At 46.1% G+C, this 17,704-nt stretch overlaps 3 protein-coding genes across 4 annotated transcripts; 1 reads left to right on the forward strand and 2 right to left on the reverse strand.

Annotated features, from left to right (window-relative positions):
- Positions 1 to 119: 119 nt before the first annotated feature.
- LOC121587724 lies at positions 120 to 4,046 on the reverse strand. 2 transcript variants are annotated; one of them, XM_041904797.1, is made up of 7 exons: positions 3,994 to 4,046; positions 3,732 to 3,897; positions 3,517 to 3,651; positions 2,993 to 3,431; positions 862 to 1,041; positions 688 to 776; positions 120 to 621 (listed from the first exon to the last, which is right to left on the reverse strand). In XM_041904797.1, the coding sequence occupies exons 2-7, from the start codon at positions 3,875 to 3,877 to the stop codon at positions 348 to 350; spliced, it is 1,263 nt and encodes a 420-aa protein (XP_041760731.1). In that variant the 5' UTR covers positions 3,878 to 3,897; positions 3,994 to 4,046; the 3' UTR covers positions 120 to 347. The 2 variants fall into 2 exon arrangements, with proteins under 2 accessions (XP_041760731.1, XP_041760730.1); XM_041904796.1 differs by having other exon boundaries at positions 3,732 to 4,032.
- Positions 4,047 to 5,518: 1,472 nt separating this feature from the next.
- Positions 5,519 to 6,515, reverse strand: LOC121590613. The gene is made up of 3 exons (XM_041910425.1): positions 6,344 to 6,515; positions 6,065 to 6,255; positions 5,519 to 5,911 (listed from the first exon to the last, which is right to left on the reverse strand). Exons 1-3 carry the CDS (start codon positions 6,513 to 6,515, stop codon positions 5,519 to 5,521), a joined length of 756 nt encoding a protein of 251 aa, XP_041766359.1.
- Positions 6,516 to 10,068: 3,553 nt separating this feature from the next.
- Positions 10,069 to 17,575, forward strand: LOC121587727 (stearoyl-CoA desaturase 5-like). The gene is made up of 5 exons (XM_041904800.1): positions 10,069 to 11,000; positions 14,160 to 14,496; positions 16,751 to 16,936; positions 17,049 to 17,272; positions 17,361 to 17,575. Exons 1-5 carry the CDS (start codon positions 10,613 to 10,615, stop codon positions 17,426 to 17,428), a joined length of 1,203 nt encoding a protein of 400 aa, XP_041760734.1. The 5' UTR covers positions 10,069 to 10,612; the 3' UTR covers positions 17,429 to 17,575.
- Positions 17,576 to 17,704: the final 129 nt, after the last annotated feature.

Here is a 17,704-nt window from a genome sequence, read left to right on the forward strand (position 1 = left end):
GATATTGTTTTATTTTTATGTGAATGTCAAACACTCAGTGTATAAGTTGTGCATTTTTGTTTTGGCTTTTCTAAATCTTCATCGATATTGTTATTGTAGGAAAGGTTCTTCACTTGGCAAAATTTCATTACGCATCATTACGAAATCAAATAAAACTCGCTCAAACGATGTTTCGCTCCTTTCATCCAATGAACACACATTTACTTGCCTTTCTATTTGCGGTGCTGCAAACCGAATAAGCGTGGGAAAACGATAAAAAGTAGTAAAAACAGTGATAAAAATCTAGCCACAAACTGGCCGTCTAACATTTATGTGTTAGACATACAAAATGGAACGTTCCCTAATTGTTAGTAGGTTGTATTCGCAACAAATACTTTCATACTTTGCTCCTTGAATTTTCGTGCTTTGTTTTGTTTAAACTTCTTTACGTGATAATACAACAATTCAATACACACCAAAATGGCAGCTAGTGTGAAACCCACTTTTAGCAAGTACAGATGCACAGTAATGTTGCACAAGGTGATCCGGTAAAACTGCTTGTTTGGAACGCACATTCTGCGGGTCGGAATAGTTCCTAAGCCCAGGCGATGCCTTACGCCGTTTGAATAATATCGTAAAATTCTGTAACTCAAAAAAAGAAAGAAGCTCATAAATTGTGTATCTCACGCCGACTACCGCTACACTTACTCATAGTGGATGATTTTGCGGTACGCGTAGAACGATGGCATTTGCAGTGCAATCATCTGCTCGATTCCTGTCAGCTCTATTTCCGTGATCTGTTAAAATTGAAGGAAGATAAGTATTAATTCTTTAGCTTTATTTTACGCATGTAAAACATTACCACACCCATCGGATACGTACGTTACAGTTTTGCTGCTCGTCTAGAGTTTGCATCGCCTTGCGCACACTTCCCACATTGCCAATCAGTGCATATTTCGTGGTAAGTACGCGGTGCAACGCATGTTCGTGGGATAGCGAGTATAGTGAACTGTTCTGTACCATCCGTCGCATAATCTCGTTCATCACTGGATCGTATCGTTTCTAAGCAGTTGAGCCAAAAGAAAAAAATATAATCCATTAAACGAGCGAAACGTTGTCACGCGTGACAACGCTGTTCAAAAGTTTTGCCCCCTGCACTAGTCGTGTGCCCATTCAACGGTTTAAACGTTTGGACAGACAGATTGCTCTAGTGCGAATTGGATACGCAATACACACAGTCAGCTGACCGTGAACACTCGACATGATGCTTGATCGTTGATCACGTCGTTTGATCACGTGTGTTAAACCAAATTTTGGGTGTAAAATACAAACAGACGTTTAATCACGCTGAGTTGGTATGCAGGGTTCATATTAGTGATGTGCTCTTTGGAGAGCACCCACGACTCCGATCCGAGTCCTGCTTTTGCTAGTCCGATTCCGACTCCGACAAAATCCAAACCACTAGTCCTGACCGGAGTCAGACTCGTTCAGAATCGTTCGGAGTCACTCAGAGTCGTTCGGAGTCGGAGTCGTTAGGAATCGTCCGGAGTCGTTGGGAGTCGTCCGGAGTCGCCCGAAGTCGTTTGGTGTCGGTGTCATATGGAGTCGGCCAGAGTAGAAGTCACTCGAAATCGCCCAGAGTTGATCGGAGTCGACCGGAATCGGAGTCGATTGCTTGGTTATCTTACATATCTTGCTTGGTTCATAAACTCAATTTCTATCACTATCATTAAAAAAGAGAACTAAATAAAAAATATAAAAGAAAACTACATAAAGTATTTTTAGTATGTTTCTTTATATTTTGAACTAGTTTTTCTGCTTCTTCTTCTGCTTATTAGCGTAACGACCTACGCGGTTATATCAGCATATACAGACTTTTGAGAGCCGGTCTCATGGTAGAGTCGTCAACTCGTACGACTTAACAACATGCCCGTCATGGGTTCAAGCCCCAAATAGACCGTGCCGCCATACGTAGGACTGACTATCCTACTATGGGGGGAAATCAATAAGTCACTGAAAGCCAACCCCACAAGTGGGTTGGCAGGCCTTGACCGGCATCGGTTGTTGAGCCAAAGAAGAAGAAGAAGAAGAAGAAGATACAGACTTTTGAGACTTATTGAGTACCACGCAGGCGTTTAGTCAGCTCTTGAACTGAACTAAACTTCTTCTTCTTTCGCACAACAACTGTTTTTCGGTCAAGACCTGCCTACCACTTCGTGGGCATGGCTTTCGATTACTCACTACTGATTACACATAGCAGGATAGTCAGTCCTGCGTATAGGAGCACCTATTCGGGGCTTGAACCTATGACGGGCGTGTTGTTAAGACGAACTAAACTACTGGTGAATTAATAACTGAGTAAATTACCAGGCGGAAATGCATTGCAATAGTAACTCGATCGTCATAATAAGAAGCGTTGTCACAAAACCGTCATTATCTGCAATATTCAAGGATAAATGAATTAAATGCACTCTGCCACACACTAACAAAACTACTATATAATAAAAAAAAACTGGTAATTAAAGCTTAAATATAATTTTACAATTCAAACAAAACAAAAAATCAAAATAATGCAATTTGAAACGGTTAAATGCACAGTGACAAAATATAACCGCTCAATTTTGCCAAGAAATTGGTCTGTTTGTGGACTATAAACAATTCACATCTTAAGTGTCTGATGACCTCAAGTAAATCCGTCGGTTCTAAAGCACTTTGAGATCCATTTACTTTAGTTTTTCGAAGCCTAATTGGTTTGTACGAAGAATCGTAAAAAGCAATCCTCATCTATCCGCAATCACATCATCCGAAAAAAAAACAGTCTACCCCAAACACAGCGCACCCGAAGCCTAAAACATAGAAACATTTTGGAGAAACCATTACTTCACTCCCAATGAAACCATTTTGACCTTCTAGCTCGATCTAACAGTAGGCACTAAATTTCCGGCATGGAAATGTTACGACAAAAAGAAACCGGTTATGCACAGCCCATTATCAGCTCGCAGCCCATACGTACCTGGATAACAGTTTCGTCCGCCGTACTGTTGCCTACGAAACCGATCTGATACTGTCCTGCCGAAAGCATCGTTTGCAGATCAAGATCCACGCTCGCGTCCACCGAGAGCAGCGAGGCAATCTTCGTCAGGTAGGAGCAGTAGATGATTGCGGACATGTAAAGCGCTACCAGGATGATGACCATGCTGGACGATGAATTTGGACGGATGATACTGCCCTGCTGCGCTAAAACACCCACCATCCAGATAAGCGTGTCGATAAACGAAACCGGACGGGTTTGGTTGCGGTCGCTGCGGTAAGCGTTGCCCGTGCGTAATGCCAACAGCAGGGAGAGACATAACAACAGTCCCAGCAGTGCGAACGGGAGCAGGACGAAAGTTAAAATTTGCGACGACTGCTCATGATAGCTTAGATGGGTGTAGTGAATGTACATGGTGAGACTGCAGTGGGAAAGGATGTTTGACAAAGTATTGGAACTAAAACAATTTAACAGCAGTCCGTATAACACATCTGGAGCAAACTTACTGCTCGTGAAACAGTGGTAGCGAGTACGAGTACCAGCCCTGCAAGCGCTGGTTGAAGCGGTTGGTGGTGATTAGTTGAAAGTGAAGATCCACCTTGTGGCGACCACTGCCAATCCAGTACGTCCTTATTCTGGTGCTGGCGAGGGAAGAGCCATCAATGAACCGATGATTTAGCATCTGCCTGCCACCTGAACTCACTGATGCACCCGGGCTCACCTTGCATTGCGAAACATTGGTATGCTTTGGGCTACGTAGGTCGAGTTAATGTGACGGGGCGCGGTACGGTACACCATCGTCGTGATGGTAGCTTGTCCGAAGAAGTCGTTCCGTTGCTCTGGCGCAATCCCACGGTAAAGTATCATCCGTCCCTCGGCGCTCGTCTCTGTGATTGTGAATGAGTAACTCCTGTGATTATCGCTAACTTTCAATCGATTAACTATGGCGATCATCAATCGGATCAAACAGTTTCACTTTCAACCTGCAATTACAACCGACCGCCAACGCTGGGCAGCGTATAGTGGCGCCTTCTCAGCCTAGAGGTCATAAAACCGCCGAATGGTGTCACCAAGTGTAGGACACACCCGTTCCTACCCCTGTGCCATCACCGAACGGTTGTGTTTATTTTCTTTAGCTCGCTTGAGTTATGGCCGAAATGAATGTCGAGTATACATCGCACTTATCCTAATGCTAAACCTCTCTATTCATCTGCTCACTCTTTCAAGCGAAAGTTTTACGAGACATTCACCGCCTCCACTACCAGCACCGAATAATCTATTCCATTCATTCGGGGCGCGGCTGAATTATATCCAGTAGTGATGGGAAGGGTTCCAACAAAAAGTGTCATTAAAGGGAACGGCTTTTTGGAGTGATCGTGTCTTGTAGTGTCTAGCGATCGTCTGGATCGTCTGGAGTATCGTTAATAGGAATTTTTGAGAGCAGCTTTAACAATCCAGGATCGGAGCGGTTCCACCCGATTCGTCCAAAAGTGCCCATCACTAATGTCTACCGCAAGTACCGCAGAATCGCTTTACTCTTTACCACCTGGAGTAGAGGGAGTACAAGGCACAAACAAATGCCCCGAGTACACGCCAGCACTCACCATTAGAGCTGTTCGGCCGGTTATGCAATGGCGAAGAATACGCGACGCGTAAAAACGCTTTTAGCCACAGGCACATCGCGCATCGCGATTGTCCTTTGTTGAACTTTGCCGCCAAGAGTTCAGTGGGTCGCGGGGTGGGCCCCGGTTTTGGCTTCAGTCTGCACCGAAACGAAGCGGTGTTCCTCGAGGTACTGGCTAATAAAAAAAATTGTCCGCTTCGCGCAAGCTAGGTACACTGTCCTGGGAGATGGAGCGTAGAGCATTCATTACGCCTGCTGTATGGGAGGGAGGGACCTCATTTTTTGGTCGACGAAGACGCTCGGTACCATATTACGTCAGGCGCGTCAGTTACTACATCTAATGAGATGCTCACTACTGGTTTAAACAGGATACCAGTGGTGGCAATAAAAAAAACTACAACGACCCAGCGTAGGGCTGTTGGGGGTTTTGAGATTTTTAAATCCCTACACCCAAGCTCAACTCGTTACAACTTGGCCATAAACAAAATGTCAGCCCTGTGTTGCAGCGCTGGTGCCCCAATACTTAAATCTAACGCTGCGGGCATTGCTGGCGGTGGATCTTCCGCCTCATAATGTGTTATAAAACCTACGCCCATGCTAAAGAGTTGTTGTTCCTTTTTTTTCTCCGGCTCTTACACACACACACAGCCAGTGCGAACACACCAACACACATTTGTGATGGAAAGACAACAATGAAAAGACAATTCAAACGGCCGTTCGATCGACGGTTGCACGATCGTACCCCTACCGGCTCACCTTCATGCAAGTTAGCTACGCGGCCACACTAATTCCCTCGGCCCCAATTAGATGCAGGCGGAGTTTGGTCGGACAATTTGGTCGCTCTTAAACCTAGCGCAAGCGTTTTGGAGAGTTTTACGCAGCACCTACCGATACCTACCGAGCAGCTCGATCGCAACATCGATCGTTTTCATGCGCGTGTGAAGCCGGTACAGCTGCCACACCGCCACCCAGCCGGCAGCGGTCGTCTGGCCGGGCAGCGTCAGTATTGCCGAAGTTCGAGTCGCTGCTTCCGGGTGGTGAGGCGGCAGCATTTGCATGCGCCGCACAAACCGCTCCAGTGGCATCATCTTCCGCTCAAGGTGAATTCGGTCGTCAAAGGGAACGGTCTTGGCAGTGGGAACCACGATCACAGCGTACGCGTGTGAGTCCGCCCGTATCGGTAGCTGCTGAAGGGCACGCCAAACGCTTTTCTTATGCGAGGCCCGAAACACAAACAGCCACCGATAGAACTCGACAAAGTTTGACTCCTGCGCGATCTGCAAAGTGTGCGTGAAAGGGCAAAGACGTGGGAAGGGAAAGGGGAAAAGTGAAGCGTTATTGGTGTATACTATCTCGCCCCCCCGCCTTGTTTGGCTTGTACGTGCGCGGGGAAATCCATTAATCCAGTACAAACAGACGGATACACGTACCTGTCCGATAAATGTGTCCAGCTCGGCGTTGAACGGCGATGATGGATTCATCACGATCGGGACGATAATAGCCAGCCGGTGCGTCACCGATGGGAGCCGCCTCACCTCCCGCAGCCGACGCTGGACGGACACCCGTATGCCAGCGTCGGTCAGCCGAGCAAACAGCTGCCGGGCAAACGTTGGCCGGTTGGCTGTTGGGGGTGGTGTGGATTGAGATAGCAACGAATCATTTATTTTCTCCCGCAAAGAATGATTGAAAGTAGCATTGAAGTGACGTACCGAAGAAGTCGAAGCTGTCCAGCAGGACCACGTGCGAACAGTCCATGTACGCGATCAGTTGCGTCCAAAATTCGACACGCGTTTCGTGCGCGATCGACTGCCAATGGTGTTCGACGCGATCGCCACCGGACCGGGACGGGCCGGACTGCGTGTGTGGTGTGAAAATTAGCATCGGGAGTAGCAAGGGTACAATAAACGCCAAAGCTTTGCGCATCATTTGCCGCGATGGATGGCTACGAATTAAATAAAACAAAACGTTGAGCTCTTTTGATTGCACGATGCTAGAGTATGAGGGGTTTGCATAAAAGAGAGGAGGGGGGGGGCGATTTTTGTAGAGTTCATACTCGCCGCTAGAACTCACTAAATCAGAGCGCTGATGATGGAATGGTGGAAAATTCCCAAAACCTTCCCCAGGCGTTCTTGAACAGGGAAAATTGAAGGAAATTTTCGTGAACAGTTTTTATTGGTGTGTTATGTGACATCTAGCTTTTCTCTACTGTAAACATAATTTTTTTTAACTCTTTTACTTACTGTGAACTATTATTTCAACAATTATACTTCCAGCTTCGTTTGCTGAGAAAAAAGTAAAAAAAGCACATCAATAAGTAAGCGTTATCTAGAATATTGTAAAGGAATCTCACGTTGGCGTACTTAGCAATCCAATAGCTTTTTAATTAATTTATCCTTGTAATGGTTATGAATGGTCGAGATGAATCAGCAACAAACTATTTAGTAAGAGTATTGCAGGTTAATCTTTTTGATCTTTAACATAAGAAATGTCGAGGCTCCTTGTAACATTATAACATGAAGATTCGTATTTCGCGCTATAGATGAGCACACTAGAGCAATAATTAAAATATCGAGCATATATGCAATATTAGGATCACCTTATTAGCAATATTTTGATAAACAATTTAAGCATTGAAATTAATTAATCGAAACATTCAGTTAAAAAGCATTGAAGAAACTATGTCTACCAATTTTCGTCCTTGGAACATATTTATCTAAGCTGGCTTCTTATAAATATTCAAACGAATGTCTGATGCCTTTTGCACAATTTATTTGTATTGCTTAAATTGGGAAACTGAAAAATGAATTGTTTGCAAAAAAATACACCAACCACACAAACAAAAAATATTTCGATAGTGTGCTGACGTCAGATATTTTATCATTCATTCATTCGACAAATATTCTGCAAAACAGACCCTCATCTATAATTAAATGAATAATTATTTGCTTTAAGTTGTGTAAAAACACATGTTAACAAACACTATAAAAAATTTAAATTACAGCTTCAATCATAAAAAAACGCATGTTCAATCAACCACCCTGGTCCACAGCTCTTTCACAAGATGCAAATAATTATAATTAAAACTATCCCCAAGTCGATCGAGTTCATATGCAAACGATATACCAATTTTGATCGGTCTAGCCTGCTCGCTGAATCGACCGTCAACGCAACACAAGTTCGATCAATGATCATGTTGACATATATTTAAATGACCATAAACCATACCCAAATTTCAAAACGGCTCCAAAGCCCTTAAAGCAGGTTTTAATACCCAAACCTAAATCCCCAACAGACATAAACTGCAAGGCATTGAAACTAAAGCTTCGACGACGATTAGATCGCGCGCTACTAATCATAAACGTTCGCTGGAGCGATCTTTCCTACGCGCAGGTTCGCACGAGGGACACCTTTCACCGAGCGTAACTCCACAAGCATCCAGCTGCTCCGAATGCTACTTCCTTACCTTACCTAGACCTTACCCTCGAGTGTGTCCATATTCCCATAGTCCGATATACGTAACCGGTCGGACATATGTCTACGAGGCGGAAGCGCTAACTATGCCTTGCTTGTATTCGTTTTGCCGTACCAACCTTGAGTTTTTGGCAAGCGTTAACTAAAGCTATCGTAAAGTTGAATCCAATATTGCTGTCGGGTGGGTTAGTCGTTAGGAGCAACATCGGTAAACACAATCGCTTACCACTCACGGCTGTTGCTAACGAATCTGGCCCGCCTCGTCGATTTCCGCCATTTGAAAGTCTAAACAGTTTGTGCTGCTGTGGAGAAATATTTTGCAAATATTTTGACATATTTTTGCAGAACATTTGAACAATAACTTCAGACATTTGGATGCATTAGAAAAATGTATTTGAAAAAAGTGTTCATCTCATTATTTGCATTAAGCGACGAACCTCACTTGTTCTTATAATAATAACTTCTGTCTTCGGATGGCATGATAATGGAATCTAACGATAATGGGATACGTATTCACACTCCACCAGCGACAGCGAATGCTATGTAAGGCGAGCCAGAATTTTGGCCAATGACCTTCGGAACCTAAAAATAAAATTCGCAACTGGTTTAAGTTTTTACCAGAACCCGTTTGCTTTGCGAGTTATTGGGCGATGCTAACTCTCAACAATTTTTCGAAAAACGAAACGATCACTTCCACTACACCTAACGTGCGATGGTGAACATAATGAAAATTGGTTTCACTCAGCGTCCAACACAATGCCTAGCAGCCCCTTCACAACCTCCGGAGGGCAATGCAGTATCCGAAATCTCATATTAATAATACCGATCGAAGCAGTTTTACGATTGGATGTAGATCGTTTGTTGTTGGGATGTAGACTCACACACACACACACTCACATAGATAGCCACATAGAAACCTCTCATTAATCATCCCCCCGAAGCTGGCATTGGCCGGCTGGTGAAATGGAGGTGAAAAACAAGCCTGTTGTTTGACTATTGTTTCAAGTTGTGCAATGTGCCTATCCACCGTGCGTACCGTTTATAGCGCCATAAAGCAGCACACAGCCAGCACGTGTCGGCAAGGAGGCCCTTGACAATCGATCTTCACCAAACCGTCCAACTTCAAGGGGACAGAACACAGCACAGCATTAACAGTGCAGCGTATCGATTGTGCTACGGTGGAAAGCTTCCCTTTATTGCACGGGCAAGCAGTTCGGATCGTCGCAGGAAGTGCGCCGCGCGCTGGTTTATTGTGCCAACTTTTCGCAATCGATCGCCAACTCATCGACAGCAAAAAGGTTCCCCACCGCTCAACGCCCCATCCGTGCAGGTGCAAATCACACCCGTCCGCCCAGATGCTTTTACTAATTGATGACAATTGATGGTTTAACCTAGCCGACCGGTTTCCCCCGTAGCACGGGCACGGTAATAGCTCGTGCGGCAACCCATCTTCGTACGATTGCGGTAAGATTTGTTGGTTTTGTGCGCTAGTGATAGTTAATTTGTTTAGCGATCTCGCTTCCCCGGCGTCCCCTGCACGGACCTGTTTATATTTCGGGCGGTATGGTCCTAGGTACGATAATACCAGGGGATTTAGCTAGTCAGCCTAAGTACTAAGTACACTCTCAGCCAGTACAGTACTCAGGGCAACAAACATCCGTTCCATAGGGCACACCATTTCACGACTCTCTGCCACATCTGTTTTTTTTTTCTTCTATTCAGTTTCCCTCCGCATTTCTCTCTCTCCAGCGCATGAGCTTCAAAACTCTTCCAGCTCTCGAGCTGCCCCTTCATCCCTTCACCATTCCGACGATCGTCCTGTGCACGACGTCACGATCCATCAGAGTATTGGGGTGGATGTTTTTTCTCCGTCCCATCCACTAACACACTACACAAGAGCACTGAAAAGAGCGACAGAGACAGAGCGCGAGACAGGGCAAGATTTAAACCGAAAACGATATAAAGCCATCGGGACACGGAGCACTACGCCTCTGTCTGTCATCGTATCGCGAGACAAGCAGACAACAGCACGGAGCGTTTGCGCTTCTCCTAACACGCCTGTTCAAATCGGTCGGTACCATCTACGCCGGGCACATCCTACACTTCCTTCATACACAGCTACCCTACCCCCGGTGGGTTTCTTGGGGAGGGTTACAGCGGGCCGGCGGGAGTATTCGGGAGTGTGTTGTGTAAGCGGCAAGCAATCGATTGTTTCTTTCCCGCAGTGGCAGTTCGGTGGTTTGGTGGAAAGAGAAAGTTCAAACGCTTTTTCGAATCGTAACGGGCCAACAGCAAAAAGGCGTCTTGCAAGATCTCGAAATACTTAAGCGAAGTTACCAAACAGTGAAGTGTATTACATCCCGCGAGTGTAGTGCTCGTGTATCGCTGTGTGTTTGTGTATCGGTACGTGTGTGTGTGTGTGCGTGCAAGCTCGTATGTAGAGTTTGTCTAGTGGGGCAAAAAAAAAAGAAAAGAAACGGTGTAAGCGCTGTGATTAATTGGGCAACATGACGGTGGGCATTACCAGCACGCTACAGTTCATCGCCGGCAATTCGGCGCAGTACATGAAACCCGGCCCGAATGGTCAATCACAGCAAGCGGCGGCTGCGGCCGCTGCAGCCAGCTCCACCGTCCCGGACACGAACAACAACGAGATGGAGGACGATCGTACCGTAAGCGACAAGGATATCGACAGCTATCTCAAGCACTACAACCGTTGGCAGCAGTCGGCCTGGGGCCGCACGCTCTCCGACCTGGTGAAGCGGTACCTCGGCTACGAGTTCGAAGACGAAGTCAAGTGGAACAATGTGTTCATGATCGGGATCTTTCACGTGATTGCGGTGTGGTCCTTCCTGCACTACGTCTGGCTGGCCACACCGATCACCTATCTCTGGGGTAAGTCGAACGAATATCGATAGCGCTGCACGCGTTGCTGCCCTAATGGGGAGAATTGAGGGGGGTTGGACGGGTTGTGGTTAATGGCACCCGAAAGAAAGGCAGGAATTGTTGATGGGCATTTTAGATTTGCAGAAATCTAACACTTGCACTATCTTTCGATCGGCATACGTGTTACGTTCACTAGTTGCTATAATATATTACAAATCCTATACAACTGCCAAACACATACGCTTCCTGCTGTGCAAATCCCTCCGCTTAAAGTACCCAAAACCTGTCCACCCCGTGTTCGAGACTTGCTCGCGCAAACCGGTCCGTCAGGATACCCGAAAGCACGCGCCTAATTCGTATCAAATACGCAGCCATGCAAAAATAATTGTCCACCGTGCCTGTCAAACGGTGTCTCCCCCAGCCAGTGCCGCGTATCCGAAGGTAGCGAAACGTGTTTTTGGCTCACTCGGAAAGAGCAACTATTGTCTCGTTTTGTGGGCTGTAGTACAAATAGCACAAATCCCAATCCGTTGCATATAAAATAGAAAGTTACATGCTACAGCACAGCACAAAATTGGATTCCATTCATCACAATGAGAATTGTTAGCTGCGACCTTCAAACCTGCAACCTGCGCAGACATGGCTCTGTCAGTCGATTGCACCGGCGTGATTTGACGTTGGTGGGTATTGAAAGAAAACCTAACGAAAGGAAAGGTCATCAAATAGATAATTAATCATCGCTGTACTCTGCTGCAATCGAAAGCGCCTCAAATTGAAAGTGATGAGGATCGATGTTTAGTTTACAGATTCGGCGGGTTCGTCACGATTTACCAGTGGGACGACACAGTTCCTTTCTTTGCTGATCGGGCAAGGCCAACTCAAAACGATATGCTCTGTGACTATTGAAGCGTTGCAAAAGCTATTCAGCCACAGTGGATTGGTTTTTGGAAAATAATTCATTCGAAGAAAAAACGATACCAAACACATCCTTTTGACGTCATCGTGCGTCACGGTTAGCTCGAATTGCATCATCTTTGAAAATATGAGACGTTGTATTTGTTTGTGGTAGACATTGGAAGGGGCAGAGGCAACAAAAAAGAACCAAATGCTGCATATGTTTTGCACATTTTAATTGTTTATCGGTAGTCCAACGTCCTGCGCTGCCAAATTACACAATCGCGAGGATAACGCACAGCCTACGACTCGTCTGGTTGCTGTTAGCGCAACCTTAAGTACTTATATTGGCATATTAGCTCGATGTTTTGAAAGCTGTGCACAAACTCAGCCAGTTTCTCTCAAACTTGGGGGACGGGGACGATCGAAGCGATTGTTAAGCGATAGACTTAGCACACTGGTTTTCTTCGATGTTTTAGAACGCTTTGCATATAGTGTACACTCAACATAATTGAAAGGAATCGTTGGAGCTGGGCAAATGCTGCTAGCGTTCCTGTTCGATTGAGTTTTGTAAAACGAGCTGACTTTAAAAAAGCTTAGTACCAGATACATTTTCCAAATTTGTGTTTTTGGGAAAATTCCTAAACCTCAAACGGAACACGTTTTCAATCCTAGCTGTTTGCCCCCTGAGCTACTGGATGAAGTGGGTGTGGTGAATACAAGAGTGAATAAAAAAACATATTTACATAAACGTTAAGATTCGTTTCCTGAAAATCAGCACGAAATGTGTCACTGCCAACGAATTGACAGTGTGGTAGAGTGTGACGTGCCAGTTTCAAACACCTTCCTCCGAAGCGTAATCGATCGTTTTTGCATCACAGGTTACCCGATGGCGAGGAGAGTGGACACCAAAAAAACACAAAAGAAACGGCACAAGTACGGTGAAACGTGGAATTTTTGAGGGGTACGGATACGATCGTTATCTTCGCCCGAACGCGAAGGGCATCTGGCATTTTGGGCGTGAAGATGCTAGCGACCTAGCTAGTGGAGGGATGCTACTCTAAACAGCGCAACCAGCAAAACCAGTTTGGCCATGCACACCGCACCCTTGCACGTGATGGTGTTCGAAGGGTAGTAAATTTATGACACTTAATTTCCTTAAAAAAAACTTGTCCTTAACGAATGAAAAAAAAAGCTACGCCCTTAACGAGGATCATCATACATGCATATAATCATAATAATCGCATACCTGAACATGCCTGAAAAAAGCCAACCTACCCTAACCAATCGGTGCTGCTGTTGTTAATGCACCAAATATCAAACATTCGGCCCCTTTCAATATCACCCTTCGCTCGCCTAGCACACACGAAAAGCTCTGCCCTATCATAACAAAACTCGTTTGTATGTTGTTTTTTTTTTTTATTCGCCCTACCCGGGAGATTCGGCTGTTTGCGGCAAATTAAACAAGAAACACAGTCAGGCTAGGGCACTAACGTAACGCAACAGCTGATCGAATTTCGTCACACGACATAAATCATCTCGTCGGGTGAAAAACGCAAATGAAATCGAAATCGCTTGGCCCCTTTCCATACCCGTGCGAGCCATACGAGATTCATCGATTATTTCGTGCGTTTTTCGTGAGCTCTCGCGCGCGCGGTGTAGTGTGTATGGTAACAAGCATCATGGCATACGCGCGTTGATCGAAGGATGCAAGAAAAGCAGATAAAGTATGCGTAGCGCAAACAAAACATCCCCTACGCAAGCAGGTGGAGCGGTCAGCGGTGAACAATTGAGCCGAGCGATGAACCGCGCGCCGATGACCATCGCTGTGTGTGCCAGGCTCGCTTCCAACCTTCGAGTGTAGCGCGTTGAAATTTTTGGCCGATCTTTGAGCGCCGAAAAAGAAAAATAGCGTTCGATTAAGAAATCGTTTGCAATGTGTTGGGGTTGCCAAAAAAAACAGAGTAAGTAGCCGCAAACAGCAAAGAGCTTCGCCTATAACGTAACCCCACGACGGTATGCAACACCGCCGCTCCTCAATGAATGGTCGCCCCAGGGGAGGGGGAGCCAGATCGGACGGCAGGAGAAACCGACGCAAGGGGTCGCGTACGTTTGTCTCATTCACGTCATCGACCACCGCAACGCGCGCGCGCGCGCAGTACTTTTCCTCTCCCGTGTTCCCGAATAGTGGAATTTCCGAACCGCAAACGTGCCCCCGATTGCTCACTCCCATTTCGCTTTTCTTTTCTGCCACCGCTCGGTTGCCAATTGCAGGTTTCTTCGTCGGCGGCTGTGCCGGGTTCGGGGTGACGGGCGGCGTACACCGCCTCTGGTGCCACCGGTCGTACAAGGCGAAGCTGCCGCTGCGCATCATCCTGATGTGCTGCTACTCGATCGCCGGCCAGAACACGATCTACGACTGGGTGCGGGACCATCGCATCCACCACAAGTACTCGGAAACGAACGGTGATCCACACAACGCGAACCGGGGCTTCCTGTACGCGCACGTCGGCTGGCTGATGCTGCGCAAGCATCCGGAGTGCATCAAGAAGGGCCGGCTGATCGATATGTCCGACATCGTGAGTGATCCGGTCGTGCAGTTCCACCACAAGTAAGTGTTGTGTGTGTGTGTGTGTGTGTGTGTGTGGTGTGTGTGTGTGTGTGTGTGTGTGTTTTTATGTTCCTTTTTCTAATTCGAACGAACCGACCGGTGTGCCGCAGCGCCTGCCAGTATGCGCCTACCGGGTATGCAATCATTTGTACAGTCCACGACAGCACCTTCGCCGTCACTCTCGCGCGGTGCGCTTCACTGCACTTTAACGGCACGGTATGGACTGCCAATACAAGGCAATTAGCCGTGACATTGTGCTCGGTCGCTCGAGCACAATTTGCAGGGGAAGGAGAAAAATAGATTTTAATTACCTGTTCAATTAGCAGGTGAAGTAATTGATATGTTACAAGCGGTGTCAAATCGATTTCACACTAAAGCGTGTGAGAAGTGTGTAATATACCTGCACTAAACCATGAAGGTGTAGTGCATCAAGAAAAGAAAATATTTAATTTATACTTTTATAAGTAAAATTCTACAAAATTAAAGCAAAAAAATTTTCATTTTTTAAATGTAAAAATATCTTTTTAAAACAAATAACAACATTTTAAATTTGTCCACGGAACGCATTAACCCGTTCCTACTGTAAATCAATGATCGTTAAACAATCAGGAATAATGGCTTCGTTATTATGGTGGCGACTGACGTCCGTCGTTGCACTTTACACTCTTCTTTTTCTCTTTTCCCGCGTCAAGCAATAACGTTTCCACTCTTGTGTACTGCGGGTTGCATATCCCGTGAGAAATCCAGCGTAATTGTTAATACAAGGCGTCGCGAGCAGGTGCAGCTATTTTGCGAGTACAGTCTGTTCCCGAGGTACACGGTTCACTTCACTTACGCGGATTCGGAGATACGCGGTTTTCTAAATTTGACAGGTTAAATGTCAAATCAGTACAATTTGCTTCAAGTTCGGTAAAAATTGCATTTTTTGCAACAAATTGAAACCGCTTAAAAGCCAGAAATATTATAATTTTCTGCACGAATCATATCAAATAAATGATAAAGTGTATAAAAATACTAAATTAAATCAAAAACTACGAGTAACCAATAGTATTTCAGTCAAAAAACGTGAAATTCGACTTACGCGGATGTTCGAGTTACGCGGATTCGTCGGGAACGCAGAAACCGCGTAACTCGGGAACAGACTGTATTTAAATTGAAATTTAGCAGTTGCAGTATTGAAATTGTTACTTACGATTTCATTAATGGTCCTTTTTAAGAGCTTTAGTTTTTTTCCCAATTCAGTTACTTTGTTTCTCTTCAATCAAACTTATTTCGTAACTGTCCTCAATAGTCTCTCCGCTAAGTCACATTTGACACCCTTGAACAATGGCAACCGATCGATCGGGCAACCTTCCAACCGGCCGAAGAAAATCCACCCCTTTATTGACAATATGGACCCGTTTGCGCGTCAAAAAAGTCAAAGCGAAACGGCCACGAACGATCGTCGTTGGCTCTCTACCCAATCCTCACCTGCCCACGACTTCGATCGGTTTGGTGCACATTTGCACGCCCTAACCTGCTCTCAGCCCCCTACGCCTCACCGGCATCTTCGGCAAACAGTTTCCTCTCCCACTCGCCACACTTCCAACACCTTTGCAACCCTGACAAAACGTTGCTTTGTTTTGTTTTACACAACCATTCGCGTCAGTATCACTTCTCGGCTCGAGCGAAAGCAATGCTTCTCTCTGCTCGTTCACGCAAGGTCACGAAGATGAACAAACGTACGCATCCCCCTGGCCCCGTTTCTAATGATAACACTAGGACTCGTACGGGAGCCTATATAGTGGCTGCTGACTCCAGATGATCATTGCACAATCTCCACTACCTTGCACCATTAGTTCCGTGACATCTTCCACAGGTGCGAATTGTGCACCGTCTCGGTTGGATAGACTAATCTTGTTTGCATGCGTGGAATGCACTAATCAAATGAAGGAGAGATATGTCTACATGCTGCACAGGACCTTGTCGGAGCCAGGGCAGCCGTAAACGAGCCTCAATGCAGTTGGTAGTTTAGGTGTAAATTACATGTTAAAATATTCCACATTGCATCCCATCTTTTCGTTGCGAAAACTATTAAATTATTAAAGAGCCTGCATAGTTTAAAAATAGAAAACGACTCTAAACAAGCATCCAAACGGTCGCTTGCCAATGGAACCGGTTGGTGCATTCGGCCATATTTGCATACATGTCGCATAACAATAACTCACGCTCGCTCTCTGCACTTTTCCACCAATCTGCGTTCTGTTCTTTGCAGAAACTTTGTGCTGATGAAGCTGCTGTTCTGCTTTATCCTGCCGACGTTCATACCGTGGTACTTCTTCGGCGAAACGTTCCTGATGTCCTTCTTCAGCCAGTGTTTCGTGCGGTACGTGCTCAGTCTGAACTTTACCTGGCTGGTCAATAGCGCCGCCCACCTGTACGGTAACCATCCTTACGATAAGTAAGTAGCGAATCACAGCCCAGCCCGCCAGTGCCGAACGGCCCGCCAACGTTCTAATGCTTCCTTTTCCCCTTCCTCCCTTCCCGCCCTGTTGCACTGTCCACTTCGCCAGGCGCATCAATCCGGCGGAAAACCGTGCCGTTTCCGTGGTGGCTATGGGCGAAGGATGGCACAACTACCATCACGTGTTCCCGTGGGACTACAAGGCAGCCGAGCTGGGCAACTACTCGGTCAACGTGACCACGTTCTGGCTGGACGTGTTCGCCAAGATTGGCTGGGCGTACGATTTGAAGGAACCGTCCAAGGATCTGGTGCGAAGGACGATCGAGAAGTACGGTACGGTCACGCGGCGGTTTTGGGGGTCAGCGTTGGGTCAGCGCAATAGCTAATAATTGCTCGATGTATTTTTGCTTCATTCCACTAGGCGATGGTACACACATTACTGCCCGGATCGGGCACATGGAGGAAGTTCCAGCACCGGCCGACTCCTAGGGCTGACCATCCATCGTGTGCATCGTTTCGCCAAAGTTCTCTGCCTTTACTCCCTCTCAAACAGAAAGCAAAAGCTGTCAGGTTCTGTTCTGTGTGTTTTTTTTAAATACATTACTTTGTAATAAACGTCTTCTTCTTTATAACGAATTTCTCGCCACACGAGCTGTCGCGTCGCATTATTGCTTAACCTATCAACCTATTTTGTGCAGTATTTTGGTCTGGTTTGGTTTTGTTTCGGCTTTGGCGAAGCGTCGTACCCTTCCACCGTGACACACG

This window comes from Anopheles merus, chromosome 2R, assembly GCF_017562075.2.
Source record: "Anopheles merus strain MAF chromosome 2R, AmerM5.1, whole genome shotgun sequence".
Lineage (NCBI taxonomy): Eukaryota > Metazoa > Arthropoda > Insecta > Diptera > Culicidae > Anopheles > Anopheles merus.

Bases quoted from the DNA above. Each gene is read 5' to 3' on its own strand.
- LOC121587724 (XM_041904796.1), bottom strand. From the start codon at position 3,964: ATGATCGCCATAGTTAATCGATTGAAAGTTAGCGATAATCACAGGAGT. The intron at 3,432-3,516 runs GTAAGTTTGCTC...TTCCCACTGCAG, and splicing joins CTACCACTGTTTCACGAGCA to TCTCACCATGTACATTCACT. The intron at 777-861 runs GTACGTATCCGA...CAATTTTAACAG, and splicing joins ACGAGCAGCAAAACTGTAAC to ATCACGGAAATAGAGCTGAC.
- LOC121590613 (XM_041910425.1), bottom strand. From the start codon at position 6,515: ATGCTAATTTTCACACCACACACGCAGTCCGGCCCGTCCCGGTCCGGT. The intron at 6,256-6,343 runs GTACGTCACTTC...CACCCCCAACAG, and splicing joins GGACAGCTTCGACTTCTTCG to CCAACCGGCCAACGTTTGCC. The intron at 5,912-6,064 runs GTACGTGTATCC...CACACTTTGCAG, and splicing joins TGGACACATTTATCGGACAG to ATCGCGCAGGAGTCAAACTT.
- LOC121587727 (XM_041904800.1), top strand. From the start codon at position 10,613: ATGACGGTGGGCATTACCAGCACGCTACAGTTCATCGCCGGCAATTCG. The intron at 11,001-14,159 runs GTAAGTCGAACG...TGCCAATTGCAG, and splicing joins ACCGATCACCTATCTCTGGG to GTTTCTTCGTCGGCGGCTGT. The intron at 16,937-17,048 runs GTAAGTAGCGAA...CCACTTCGCCAG, and splicing joins GGTAACCATCCTTACGATAA to GCGCATCAATCCGGCGGAAA.